The 15,293-nt window shown below is 43.5% G+C and overlaps 1 protein-coding gene across 2 annotated transcripts in view; it reads left to right on the forward strand.

Moving 5' to 3' along the window:
• Positions 1 to 15,293, forward strand: part of LOC138525776 (cell surface glycoprotein CD200 receptor 1-B-like) — a 142,225-nt gene that overhangs the window by 104,698 nt on the left and 22,234 nt on the right. The window contains exons 1-2 of one of the 2 annotated variants that reach the window (XM_069635978.1): positions 8,380 to 8,731; positions 9,733 to 9,999. In XM_069635978.1, coding sequence (XP_069492079.1) covers positions 8,596 to 8,731; positions 9,733 to 9,999 — 403 coding nt within the window. In that variant the 5' untranslated portion in view covers positions 8,380 to 8,595. Of the gene's footprint in view, positions 1 to 8,379; positions 8,732 to 9,732; positions 10,000 to 15,293 lie in introns of those variants that run through there. The other variant, XM_069635976.1, reaches the window with a different exon arrangement.

The following is a 15,293-nucleotide window of genomic DNA, read 5'->3' on the forward strand; positions in this document are numbered from 1 at the left end:
CCAGACCAAAGGAGCATGCCTTTGGTCCTTTGGTCTCCGGCCATGGATCTGTGGGAGTAAGTTACACCACATGATGCTGAACTACAACCCGCTCCCTGCCACACCACTATACTTAATTGCTGTGATCAGGAGCAGCCTTTTATTTCTTCTGTATTTATCTCCTGCACGCTCAATTTGTCTCCCTCCATAGTTAGTCTGTTTGGGATATATTGCTTATTTTGCTGAGCAGTGTCTCTCTGACCTGCATCCAATTTCAACAATATAACAATCACCCCACCAATCATGACTAGTAACAGAACTTGCAGCTGGCACGTCAGCTGGTGGCAGCACTGGTTGGCAATGCATAGCATGAATCGAGGCTTGGACATCTTTGCATTGAGCCACTGAGTCCATATTTAGCAACACTTCAAATGGTCCTGTCCACCTGATTGCCAGACAATTCTTCCTTTGATGCGCTTTAACAAAGGCGTATGATCCTGACAGGAAGGGATGACATGACCCTGCTGGTCGCTTCCGGAGGGCTTCCCTCATCTGCTGATAGTTGCATTTGATCACTTTCACTAACTTTGGGTAATAAATAAAAATGGCACCATTCATCAACTGCACATTGCATTGGCCAACTGCAATGGTGGGCCTTCTGGTAGACACATTGGCCTGCCAGTGAGCTTTTCATGCAGGCTCCAACCTGTACCTTGACTTGAGATTGTATGCAGGCAGGAGAGCAAGCAGCAGTGCATCGGGTCACTTTGAACCAGTTTCGGCTCCTACTTATACTTCAGGATGCCAATTTCACTTTGCATAATCCTTGTTGATTGTGGGTGATAGGGATAATGGAGCTTTCCCTGAATGTTGAGGACCTTAAAGAGCTCCTGCACCACTTTTCCCATTATGTGTCTCTCTTAATCATTGTCAATACTCACTGGCACACCAAACATGGGGTAACATTGAATGTTAAAGCCTTTACAACTGTCTGGGTGTCATCCTTCTGGGTTGGATATGCCTCTACCCATTGTGTAAACATGTCTGCAAGTACCAGTATGAATTCAAACCCTGCCACATTGGCAGTTGGATGAAATTGCACTAACTGTGCAAAAGGAACCCATGGGTTGGGTGTGTACCTAGGTCTACATGTTGTGTGGTGCCAACATTTTACTGTTAGCATATTAATCGCTGGCATCACAAGTATTCTGCAAACTTCGAAAATCCTGGGGTGTACCACTTCTTCCAAAGCTGAGCTATCATCCATCTTTTTGCATCATAGGAATGACTAAATTACATTCTTGTGAACACATTGAGGGAGTCTGTAAATAGAGTCACATGCTTGTACTTTGTCTAGTATTGCAAAGAAATGTAATTCAGCAATTTGTCAATTCGTACAGTGAAAACTTTGGGAAGGGGACAACTTCTATCACTGCATATACAGTTTACTGCTTAACCCATTTTTAATTATCCTTTTTCCATTGCACAAACATGAACCAGGCATGTTATGTTCCTCCTCTGTGTTTGTGATGGGGTTTCTAATACCTCTCCACATAGCTTAGTAGTACTGCTGTAGTTAATAGGGAGTCATGGCGCTCTCTGCCCGTTGGGTATGGATTTAACAATGTTGTATTAAACAACAAGCATTGTGTAATGCTTAGATTAAATTAGTTCATTAATATTCGTTGTTATTTTGTGAGTCTGGAGGCCACTAAATGCTGTGTTTTTGTTGAGTATTAATGCCATTACTGCATGGGGTACAGCAACACTACGTTTAAATTCTAACACTGTATTCTTTGAACTTCGGACCGCTAATGCAATCCCTCCAAGTGATCACACACAGTGTGATGATCCTTCTGCAACAGGATCAAGTTCAGTAGTGTAATATGGTTTCAGTCAATGTGCACCTGCATATATTTATGTATCTTTTAGATGACAATACAAGACAAATAGATTTTTGTAATCAGGCAACTCAACTGCCGGAGCACTAGCAAGGGCTTGTTTTATTTCTGTAAATATCTTCTCTGCTGCCACTGATCATACTAATGGCTATGGTGTGTAAGCATGTGTCATTTCTTGGAATGGACATGCTATATTTACAGAGCCCAGTATCCATTGACGGCAGTAGAGAGTGGCCCCAAAGAAGGATCTCATACGACCTGTTGTTGCTGGTTTTAGTCATTTCAAAATCCTCTCAGTTTGTGAATTTGTAATCGTCCCATGGCCTGCTGATATATCATATCCTCAATAGCGAACTCTTTCCTTAAATAGCTGTAATTAATGCTTGGATGCTTTCTACCCATGTTTCACTAATGCTGTGAAAATTACTAGTGTGTCCTGTTCCATGGCTCATAAGAGGGAGATGCGATCCACAGTGTGTCAGGGTACTTAATCAAAGCTTCTCCTTCCCGAAATTTAAAGTTGTCCACATTTTCTTTCAATTATGAGAAAAGAGGTCAGACTACCCTGTGGGAGCTGAGTCCATGTACACTGGTTTCTGGAATGGGTAAAAGCAAATACAAATTAGCTATCTGGGTTATTGGATTGAGATAAACTAAATTGACAACAGTAAAACATTTCACCAAAGGTGAGATACATGAAAATATGTTTTCTGGGTTATGGACTACTGGGACTGTCAGCAAAACGACTACATTGACTGCGCTGATACCTTGTACAAATCTGTACAAATCTCTTCCTGGTTTCTTCACAGGTAATGTCTTGGACAACTAATGATTAAATCAATATAGGAATCCATGCTTCTGCCTCTGGTTTCAATGTATATCAGGACTTCCCCGGTAAGGATTTCATACGGTCGACCTGCTCCTAGCCAGTGTGATCCTAATTCTGTTTCTTCAGAAGGCAGAACATGCCTTCATAGATGAATCGGAGCATGTTACTGGGTGAACCTATACTTTGGACACATGAAACGACCCTCTTTCGCGGTCTTATGGACTTTCATTCATGTGCCATCAACTCGTATTCTTTATCTCTCAGCCCTCCTAAACATTGCTGCAGCTACAGAGTCACCTGACAACTGTGGCTGTGGTTTTATTCTGTCAGTGGCACAGGTCTGATTGCACTGGCCTGCTGGCTGGCCTTCGCCACCTGGTCCGGGCAGACCCACTACATAATGTCAGCGCCATCTCCAGATCAGCTGGAAAATGAGACAGCGCCAGACAACCTGTAAAAGAAATAAAATGTTAGCATAACATAACAGGAGATGGGCTACAGATTGAGTTGTTATTTTTGCCCCCTCTCTAATAAAAACACCACAGTCAGCATAGAATGTGGACCCCAAGCGGAACTCTAATTTTGAAACAATAAACAGTCACTAATTAGAATGCTGTCCCTTTTCCCACCTGTATCAGTGTATTTACTGGAGGTCTACCTGTCCCTTTCTCCAGGGAGTCTCTAGACAGACCCCAAGGCAAACATCCGGAGCATTCCCCACTCCCCCTTTCATTACTTCCTGTGGTTAACCCCTAGATGTGGAGTTATTGGTTAATTCCTAGCACGGCCAATCAGCAGACCGCTTTGCACTTTTCATAGTTACCCTAATTGTGCAGCTTAATTTCATAGTAAAATACCTCAGGTACAAATAATGTATCTATTATTTCACTGGTATACAGTGATTAGAACGAATCGCAAAATAACTAATCCCATTACGACGAAGCAAAAGTAACGAATTCCAAAATAACGAATTTGTAATAAAAAAAAGTAAAAAAGGGGTTGGGAGTGGGAGTAGTGGTTTTGGTGGTGAGGGAAAAGTATTAGGAACAAAAGAAAAAGGGGGCCCCAAAAACAACAAAAAAGGAATTCGTTATTTTGGAATTCGTTATTATGTTATTAGTTATTTTTGATTAGATAAAATTGCATGTCACTGATTTCACCTTGTACAATACCCCTCAACTGCTACTTAACAATATATGCACAACTAATTCTACCTAAAGGCTGCTGCAGTAAGCCACTCGTACAACCTGCAAAGCCACATACATCAATAGTCCCCCATTGTCCCTGGCTGTTGCTGTCAATACAACTCCTACGCTGCACAGTTCCTCAAAGCTGTCTCCTTGTGCCGAGGGCCAGCATGTTGACTTCACTACCATCACCTCCAATGCATCGCATACACAGGGAAATATATCCTTGGTGCTTGGGCAGGCCACTCTGCCCCAACCTGCCTCCCACATGTGTCCTCTCGCTCTCTGGCATTTGGCACAGCCTGGCCTAATTCCTGAGTGATGGGTGGGGTCTGACAGGTCACCTCAGCTCTGGCCAGCAGCCAGCTCCTCTCTGAGATGCCAGATTAGGCTTCAGTATGCCACCAAGAATGCTGTCATCCTGCTCCACTCCACCTCTTCCGAGGGGTGAGCAGAGCAACCACTGTGGATCCCATGGATGCAGGTCTTCCACACCACCCACCTGGATCGTGACCTATCTGGGTTGGGAGCCCTACCTCTGCCGCATGATGTCATGCCACTCCTCACCCTAGATGCCTCACTCACGCAGCCTGGTACATCGCCCCGGCCAGGCGTAAGTGCTCTGCTGCTTGCCCTCCTCTGGCTCAGGGACAGGCGGGCCATTGATCTTCGGTTATCACAACATCCGGTGCAGCCCTGATGGCACAGTGCCACAGAGAGATCACCATGCCGCACTGACCATGCACCCCTCTTCATCCACGCCACTGCGCTAACGCAGCCCAGGACTTCATCCTTGCAGGATGACCAGACCTCCACTTTCATTGGGGCTGTTCCTTACCCGGGCCTTCCCACTCATGCATTCTGGGATTTTTACTGCTGGTGGTACGCCTGACCTCCAAGCCCTGAGGGGCTGCTACAGGCCATGGCCCCCAGGCACCACAGTTGTGCGTTGTGCTTTGTCCAGGCCTACTCTCTCAGTCACCAACCGGGTTAATGTTTTTTTTTCAATCCCAGCTTTTATTTCAGCCCATGGGGCCAGACCACCTCTAGGCAGCAGTGACCTCTCCTATGTACATTGTCCCAACATTACACAGGATTCTCCTGGAGGAGTCTGTTGGTACAACCTGCAGGCAAGGTAAGTATTATGAAAAAGCATAAATACAAACATTAAACGAACCGATTTAGCAAGAGTAGCCAGGGTATGTTTTTGTTTTCCCCTTAGATTTCTTGCCCATACGAAGTGCCCTAATTTGACCAGGGGTTACACGTGCGTGGACCCTGTACACAAGGTTTACGCTCTCTTCTACTAGTAGCTTCTGCTATGGATGTCTGCTCGCAAGATACCTCTGGTGGCCGTGCGCTTAAGAAGTAACAGTAACATAACATCCATAGCTCATATCATACGTCGACATACGGCTGCAACACTACCATCGACAAGCGCCAAAAAGAAAGTGTTGATATACAGCCGCCTTTGAGGTTCCTACCCATAGTGTGGCTGGTGACATGAAGCACGTATGGCGTGGCACTGAAGATACAGTGTCCCTCATTGTACAGTGTAACCTGCTGTGGGTGGCGTGGGTCTGCAGCCCGTCCCAAGGAGCTGGAGCTGCCCACTGTGTATGCCCACACAAATGACTCTTCAGGGGCCCCCCCTCAAACATTTCATATTGTCAATTTTTCTTTACTTTGCCTTAATCCACAATCAGGCCTCGTATGCGTTGTTTTGATGCAGCACCTGTAATTCTCCTTACAATTTGCACACCAATAATTGTATTCCTCGCCTTCACTTTATTCAAGTCATGCCTCCTCTTCCCTTCACCACCCTTCTCGGTCCTATGTCATTTCATCAATGGGTGAAATTTCGATGGGTTTTTTCAGAGTAATTTTGACTGAAAAAACTCCCCATCCCCTATTGTTTTTTACCTATTCCTGACGTCCCACCCCTTATATATACTTTTCCAACCCCCTTATATATTTTGCAGAGGTTTTTTTCGGTAAAATGTACTCGGGGAAAGAAAACATTGAAATGTCACCCATCGATGAAAGAATGCTATACCCCCCTCTTATTCTTTATCCCCAGCCTCACTGAACTTGAATCCCCTTGAGCCACAGCTCGCTTAGTCCCCAGATATGCCAGGGACGTTTTCTTGGACATTGCAGTGAAACTGTGGGAAACGATACAGCTGTTGGAAATGTGGGTCTCAGTAGGAAGGCAACCAGGCAGAAGTGGACACAAGCACCCACACGTACGTGCGTGCGTGTGTGTGTGTTTTCACCAGCTATTCATCTTCCTGTACCTCCCATTGACAGCTCTTCTCGTGGACTTTCTACAGCAGGTGTAATAAGAGGTCTGAGATCCTATATCCACGCTCCTCCTGTGATGGTTGAAGAAGAGAGGCCGCAACCAACCTGTGGAGTCGCAGATACCTGAAAGATTTGATGGTGAATGGGGGGGGCCACTAGGTACCGGGCCCCTTAGGAGGCAGTGGCACTTGGAGGGTAGAGAAAGCTTGCAATTATGGACCACTGAACCACTGGCGTGAGGTATTGGTGATTGTATGCAGGTGGCATGACATGCATCTCATTTCGTGTCATGTAATATGAGAAAAGAAGACTCCAGTTACGCCAGTATAGATTTCTTGAAATTATAATCAAATTCGTTAGTTGGTTGAAAGTGATGTACATAGTAAATCATGAAATCAGTGAAAAGTCTTGTTGAGAATATAGAAACAAAAATATCCTGGCAAATTCATGTTTCATACCAGCTGTGCACTTTTTCAGTGCCTGTATTCAATCAGTTCCAAACCATGTGATTGATCTTTCAATGTGAAGCGGCCAGACTGAAAAACGGGGTAGGTGTTAAATTTCTCAAACACCTGAGTTATGCATTCCCATGTATTTCTCTCTCTGTTTTTGAGGGACAGCTTGGGTTTTGGTTATTATCTCCTATTACTGCCCTCTTGTGAAGTTGTTTTTCCCTTGGTTCTTTCTCTGTTTCCTCTGATGTTCATGAAAAGTGCCCTTGTCCCGTTGACTCTGTGACTCATTCTCCTGTCGCCTGGGATACCCAGAGCAGTGAACTATGTGTGGTGTCCTCATGCAATCAGGTAGTATGAGGACAGTGGGCTGTGAAGTATCTCTGTGCCCTTGCGTGATGCGCGGAGCATTGCACATTGTTAGCTAGTTCGTGCTGGTCGGCTTCATCATGTAAGAACTCTTCTTTCCTTTCTCTGTATTTGTGACTTCTTCTTCCATCAGTTCACTCTACATAGATTTCCAACATTCTTTGGACATCTGGCAGGTACCACATTTGCCACGATATACACTTTTCTAATTTGTATACTTGATATTTCACATAGTTCTTGACTTTAGCTCTTTTTATCTCAGGATGACGTATTTTGGAGTGCAGCTATGAGCTCCCTCCCATCTCTTTGTCTCCCTTGTTAATAGTGACAGCTGCTGGCTCGGAGGTTGGAAGGAAGGTGCAGAGGGCAATCTTTGTGGAAGATGGAGTATGACATGCCTGTCATGTCAAGCTTTTGTCAGAATGCCAGTCAGGTTTTCGACCTGGTTGTAGTAGAGAAGATGTCTTTGCACATTTCCTGGATGGCCCTTTTGAGCAACTCTGATGGGGGTGGAGCAAAACCCTCCGTTCCTTTGTCACAGGAGGCTGTGGGACCCTTTTAAACATCTTGTGGCAGCGCATGCGACTTGAAGGGGCACTCGTAGCATTGTCTGAGTGTCTCCTAATGCATCTTACTGGGGTTTTCGTCTTTCCCCAGCCAGATCATCACCCAGGTCCTTGGCTGTGGGGTCCCTCAATGTTCAGCCCTGTCACCCATATTGTTTAATGTTTGCAAGGATGAGCTCAGACATGCAGATCAATATGCTAATGACAGACAACTTTATCTGCATGTCTCAGGGCTCCAACATGTGGATGCAGTCGTCAGGTAACTAGAAATGGTAAATAGCTATACGAAATGCTTTGAACACGAAGGTTATGATGGCCTGTGGAGCTCCAAACGAACTACCCAATTTTATGGCAGATAGTTTATCAGCCATTGGATAACATGTGAGATAAACATTTGGATTGGAAAAACATGTGTCACTTTCATTACATTGTTGAGAAAAGGAAACAGTGTATCCATTAGCACCCTGGGATGAGCCTTCCACCAATTAGATTTCTCGGAACGCAGGCTGTATTCCGAACAGTTTAATTGGTGTAGGGCGCTTCCAATCCCCGCTCCCCCTTCACCTTAGCACACATGTAGCTCTCTACGCGGGTGCTAATGGTGTTTTCTTTTTTTTTCAAAACGAAAAAAAGAAAACGTACTTTTCTCTCGCTGCCCGACACCGCACAGGGCTGTCAGCCAGGCAGTCTCTCTTCAATGTTGATGACATGCGTCATCAACATTGAAAACTGACTTCCTGGCTGACAACACTGTGCGGTGTCGCGCGGCGTGAGAAAGGTACGTTTTCTTTCATTTAAAACAAAACAAAAAACATTAGCACCCGTGCAGGGATCTAATGGCGATATGCTGCGCGCTTTGGCCCTTAACTCAGGCGTTGGGCCATTACCTATAGGTTGGGCCCGTCACCTCGGGGCATATCGCCTCAGTATATCACATTCAAATGCTTCTCTGGCACTTGTGCTGTCTCAAAACGACTATGGTAAACTTGTCTTCATTAGGATTACAAAATGATCTACTCTCCAGTCCTAAATCTAGCCAAACTAGGACAGGCAGGTTCAACGAGTGCAAGGAAATTCTTGTCACATCTCTCCCCTCCTCCAGGATCTGCATTGGCCTCCCATCAAGACGCGGAACCTTCTCAAGGTATACTGTGAAGTGTCTCAAGCTCTCCATTTCGGCTCTGCTGCCTATCTGGATAAAAAGCTGAAATGTCTGGTGAACTGTCATACACCTCGATTGGAGAATCCAGGCCCTATGTGTCTCCCATGAAACTTTTCTGAATGATTCTGGTGTCCTGCGTTTCTGCATGGACCATGGGTCCTGGAATGAACTCTGTGACTTGAGGGTAGCCCAGTGCCTCCTTTAGAAAATGAGTACATATTTCTTTGTTTAGGAAGGCATCTTTAAACATCCATGGCCATGTTCAGCTATGGAGGTTTTTGGAGGTCAGCAGGTGCATTAAGTAGCTAAGAGTGTTTGTGTATTAGTTCAACAATTTCTTGCACATCCAAAATAAAAATCCCTTGCCCAAAATGTGCCCCTGTACCTTAAAAGGGCCTGTGTAAAACAGGGAATTGATGCTGCTCAGTAAAATACAGGGTCAAACTGGAGAACATGCATAGTTCCTGTGTAAACAAAAGGGAGAGAATGGGCAGACTGGTTAGGGTAGGCAGTCTTTATATGTCTTTTAAGTTCTATGTCCCCTTTTTCCCCATCAATCTTTGACAAAGAGAACATTTTCGGGAACCATTGTCAGTCCTTAAAAGACCCATGTTATTACCTCAGTTGATTGACTGGCGGTTTGAGAACCGTGGATAAATCGTGTAGGGGCAATTGGCATTGGGATTGAGATAAAGATATGCCCATGGCCATAATTGTCAATAGTTTCATGTCCTTACCCCTTCATGGGCTCACTAGAATTTTGATAAACTAAGCAGGCCTCATCCCACCCAGGGCCACTAGCAGAAAGAATAACATCTCATTTTCTATATCTTGCCCCATCACTCACCCACCAAATCTGAGGTTTGGGAAAATATAATCTAACATTAGCTATCTTTGATATGCTGCAGACTTAAATGAACATTACTCAGTCTTTTCCTGCTTTATATTTTCTTCAATGTGTCTGTCTTCTCTTTCCATTGCAGTTCCCCCTGAAGTTACCCTGACAAGTGATGGGTCAGCAGCTGCGGTGTGCAAGGCCTTCAGAGGAAAACCAGCCCCAACAATCTCCTGGGAGCCGCCATGTGAAACCTGTCTGGCTGAACACCACGCTCACCTAGACAAGACCGTGACGGCTGTCAGTCGATACAGGAGTAGTAGTGAAAATGAAACACGTGTTACATGCGTAGTGTCACACCCAACGTTTCTACAGCGACGACAACTGGCTGTAGTTTTATCAAACAAGGCAAGAGGTAAGAACGTTATCTTGCTTCATCTGAAGAGAGATTACATGTTAGTCACTTTCATACATATTGATCCTGAGCGCAAAGTGCAGTGTAGTGCACACAAAGGAAAATTGTACCTGGGGAAATGTAGCACATGAAGCAAGATTACAGGGAAAAGGCCAGGGTGCTCACAGACAATGCATACGATTGGCTTCATTATAATGGACCTGCATGAAGAGAAATTGACCAGAAAAGACTTGCCTGGAGATTTCCTCTGCATCTGCCCATTGCACTGCTTGCACTGGAGTTCCGAATCCCATTGAATAGATGCACACCTTGTCCCAGTTGTTCTATGCCAGCAGGAACTTGGTACAATCCATGTGACTCCTTGGGCATTGAAGGCAGCCACTATTGTAATGGAGCCATCATTAAAGATCTCTTCTTTCTCACTCCATCGGGTGATTTAGAAATGGTCAAACAATTCACCTAACTGGGTGTAGTTTTTACAGATAATCTAAGAGGATTCGCCCATATTTGCAAGCAATCAATGGCCACTATTGTGATTATTGAGGCCATTAAACAGGCTACCAATTACTTCGGGAAACGATCACCTGAAATTGTTCTTCTCATTTATCAGGGTAGGTGGATGGCAATTGGCCTCAATGGCTCCTCGATACGGGGCAATCAGATTATACTGCCCAAGAAGTGGCCGGAAAAACGCCTTTAATAAACGATTATTGGGCTTATTTACTGCATCACCTAACTAGGCTAAAACTCCATCGAACTATCTACAGTTTGATTAAAAAAGCATTCCCTTAAAATAAATGTGATTTAGTATGGTTGTTGGGTGTTGGCAAGCATTGGTCGAATGAAGTGACACAGTCCCTAAAATGAACATGTAACAGAATAATGACCACTTGTGCCACATCCTTGGTCTATAAACAATGTTGGACTTCAAACACAAAAGATTTTTTGTTCAGATAAAACACTTTGTTTAATCTTGAATGCATATATGGTTTACTGGATGGCCAACATGTGTTTCGACCTTTTCTCTAAGGCCTTCTTCAGGGCTTCAACTTGGAGTCAGGCACAATCCAACCTCTTACTATGCCTTTTAAATGTAACTTTAGCCAAAACTTGAGTCTACTGCTACTCAAAAGCTACAACTTTAATGTTTCTGGTCATTAATCATAATGAAGGGGTTCTTAGGCCCATCAACCTCTTTCCGTGAAAAATGCAACGTTCTGCATGGGGACATCCCGTAAACAATATATGCATTGAAGATTGAACGGTGTGTTTTAGTTGAACACAAATCTTTCGTGTTTGAAGTCAACCATTATCTGTAGACAAAGGTTGTGGCGCAAAGCGTCATTATTCTGTTACCTGAATCACCTAACTATGCTGTTCATAATGAGTAACGTGAAGATAATAATTCAGATAATGCTCAATTTAAACCGGTTCTCCTCTCTCTCTCTCTCTCTCTCTCTCTCTCTCTCTCTGTGGCCAAATTCCCACACAGGGCCATTGTGAAAGATCTATGTCTGAGAGATAACCTCTATAAAATTCCATGACTCAACTTTGTTCAGCCTGCTCTGACATCGGTACAGCTCCATCCTTTAGTTCTAAAACCAGAATTGATTGAAGGTGGGCAAAGTATTCCTGGGGAAACTACAGGACCATGGGGAATGCACTGAGTTGAAAAAGACTACAAATCACACCTTTTTTATCACCTCTTGTAATGGCCAGATGCAGGGTTACTTGATGTGTATCAGGGAGTCGGCCGCTAGTTGCTGGCTGACAGAATTTTGATTTTCGAGGCACCCCTTTGTGAAAATGTTGCCTTGGGGGGTTGGAGGGGTATTGGGAAGAATGATACTGCTGCATGTCCTTTCTGCACAATTCAGGAAGAATCAGGAATTCATTTTTTTCATGTACACAAATCAGCCCAGTTGCCTCAAAATTAACCTAGGATTTCAGAAATGTAGAAATGATGAAGACGCTGTTTTGGTGTGCAGAATAAGGGAGTACCCTGGCCCGGAATCAAGTATGCTATTTCGAGAGATGACTGCTAAGCACAAAGGAAGCCGAATGAATAGATCTTGTGAGTAAGACATATTTCTGTTAAGATTAGGGGAGGCAAGAACATTTGCAGGAGCCAGGTGCTGGATAAACAAGAATGCAAAGCCTATGTGAGGTGGAGTGAGCAAGTCTTTAGAGGCCAAGAGGAGTAACACCACTTTGCATAATTGAATCAAATATCAGTAAATGAGGAGTTGAAATGGACAAATTCGTGGTCTCTTAACACGTGATGGAGAACTCAAAACCAGGGCCATTCATTAAGTCCAGATGGAGATAATAGCGTGCTCCTACTCCCCTGTTCCAGAACAGTGAGCAGACTGTGAGGTTAACTACAAATGAAAGACCTTGGCTAAGATATAAGGTTAATGAAGGATGATGGACTAATTGGGAAAGCAGAGAATGAGTTGACGTATCTCAAACACCTAGGTTTCGTTTCCACGTACGTGCTGCTAAGCGAGCCGAAAGTCCAAGGTTGGATTTGGTTGCCGACCAATTAGAACTCCTGCCACACACCTTTACATAAAATGTTGCTCAGTGCAGAAGAGGCATGCTTTTGCAAATGCAAATCATGCTGTACCTATTTTTATCTTAATAATATTTGTGTGTTCACGTTGTATCTATCAGGTGATCCCGAGTGTTTTGACACTCAATGACCTCACCTACTGTTGTAGCACATACTTGTCTCCCCATGTCAAGTACATGCAGCACTTTTGTCTCTTTTGCTCCTATCAATTAGGGCAAGCCTCTTCTTCTGTCCCCTCACCCTAGATAAGCGGCACAGCACCGCAAACTAGGGTTAGCTACTCTAAGAGGGTGTCCGGTCAAAGGGTCGACTACAAAGGGTCGAATGGTCAAAGGATCGACACCAAAGGACCGAAAACAAAAGGATCAAATTTTCTTTTTAAATTACATTTTTTGGGGGGTTTTCGTTTAGGGAAAAAAACGTGTTTTTTACCACAATAAACGGGGGTTAGATGGGGACCCCCGAAAAAAAAGTAAAAAAATATATATCTTATTTTTTCGATCCTTTTGTTTTCAGTCCTTTGGTGTCGACCCTTTGACCATTCGATCCTTTAGTTGTCGATCCTTTGACCTACAACCCTCTAAGAGGGCTTAGAAAGAATGGTTGGAGGGCAAAATAAACTGTATTCATCTACACAACATAAATAAATAAAACCAAATACTTAACCTGTTTCTATAATGGGTTCACATGTACGCGTTTGTTACCGGTTAGCTAACCACCCAAGTCCTTCTGTTTGAAGATCGCCTATACTGACAATAATGTGGGATGGACATAAGATCCTGCATAGCCCCTACATATGCAAATCTATGTATTGGGTGGTGGGAACACAATATGACATGGTCAGAAGTAAATGATCAATATATATTCTGGTATAGAATACATTGGTGACCTGTTTTTAGTGTGGAGAGGATCTCAAAAGTCCTTGAAAGACTATGTCAAAATATTGAATACAAATTATCTGAATTTGAAACGGGCATTATGGCAATAACCACTGAGCCGGCGGGCTTATATTGCCTTAGGTAATGTCCCTGGTGCCCAAAGTTACAGGCCCCAGCATAGCGAGGGCCTTAACTGGGGCCCCAGGAGCATTACCTTTAGGCAGTAATGGCCCGCCAGCTCTGCGGTTATTGCCATTAGTATTCCAGGGTTTGTAGCCCCGGGATACTAATGTCGAAGCAAAATGTTTTCAAGCAGTATTTCTTTTGCCATTTGAAAAGGTCGTCGCAGCAGTACGCAGTAGTTCTAGGAACACTAGAACATGCGTACTGCTTCAATACTACGGTGCAACAGAGCAGCATTTTCGGTCAAGTTGCTCTGTAGTAATGAATGGGGGGGAATGTTTTTGTACCCGGTGCACGATGCACGTAAGTGCGTCCACAGGATTACACTGTGTTATGGCTCGGTAACGAGCCAATCCACATGAAGTGTATCCCATGGATTCGTGGCGCCGGGTACTACTGGAGAGTAGTCCATTCCAACTAGTTTTTCTTGACTTAGAGCTATTTATCAGTGGCAAAAAGATTGGCAGTAAGCTACATAGAAAAAGTATAGCCTCGTTTTCCTTTTCATATGGTAAAAGTCACCATCCCAAAAAATTGAAGGAGAGCACTCCATATGGCGAAATGATAAGAGCCAAGAGGAAGTGCTCATGCATTGAAGATTTCCAAATGGAAGTTTAAATTATGGGAGCACGTTTTTTGGGAAGGGGCTATAGCAGACAGAGGATAACCAATGCATACAGCCAGACAGCTCACTGTGAAAGGCAAGAATTGCTCAAAGTAAAGGCTACTAATAAGGAGAACAACATAAGATTTATCACAATGTATAGTCTGCAAGCAGAAAAAATAAGAAATGATTTACAAAAACATTGGTCGATCTTACAAACAGATGCAGACCTAAACAAAATTATAGGCAACAATCCACTTATAACTTTTTCCATAGCCAAGTCTTTGAAAGATCTGATATCAGCTAGTATGCCCAGATCCAATGCGCCTCCAGATAATTGGCTACGGAAGATATCTGCAAATAAAGGTTTTGACAAATGCAATAGTTGCAAAATGTGCAGATACTCAGAGACCAAGGATACAGTATTCTATGGAATTATCCAACACAAATATTAGAACATTAGACATAAGATCAGATGTGTGCCCAAATTTGTAGTATATGTAGTATATTCAATTCTATGCCCATGTGAACAGATGTAGATTAGGTGGACAATTCGTCAATTTAAGATTCGCAATATTACAGAGCAATCTTAAACATGAATGTGAATTATTCCCTGGCTGTACACTTTGCAGACTGGCACAATAGTGATGCTTCACTCATTCGGTTTTTTGCATTGTCATATATACCAGTGCACAAAAGAAGAGGAAACAGAGAACGTAAATTGCGCAAGTTAGAATCCAGGCTCATTGTCACATTTATTGCAAAAAACCTATGGGTCTTAACGCAGGAGAAGAGCTAGCTATACATTTACTAGAAGATTGAAAACTATATATAGCGCAATAAAACCAGAATTGTTTTGAAATACGTGGTATCTATATATTTATCGATTACAGGACAATTGCATCCTCAAAGAAATGTTATATTAATGAATTAATTTAATGTTTCCAGGGATTGTATTGTGAGAAAAGATAATATATAAGAGAGTAATTTTGCACACTGGGATTGCACTTGGCACTTGTCACTTCATGCAAGACAGAGAAATTAGGTTGTAATT

The sequence above is a fragment of the Ambystoma mexicanum genome, chromosome 7p (assembly GCF_040938575.1).
Source record: "Ambystoma mexicanum isolate Mex_15411 chromosome 7p, UKY_AmexF1_1, whole genome shotgun sequence".
In the NCBI taxonomy this organism is placed as follows: Eukaryota; Metazoa; Chordata; class Amphibia; order Caudata; family Ambystomatidae; genus Ambystoma; species Ambystoma mexicanum.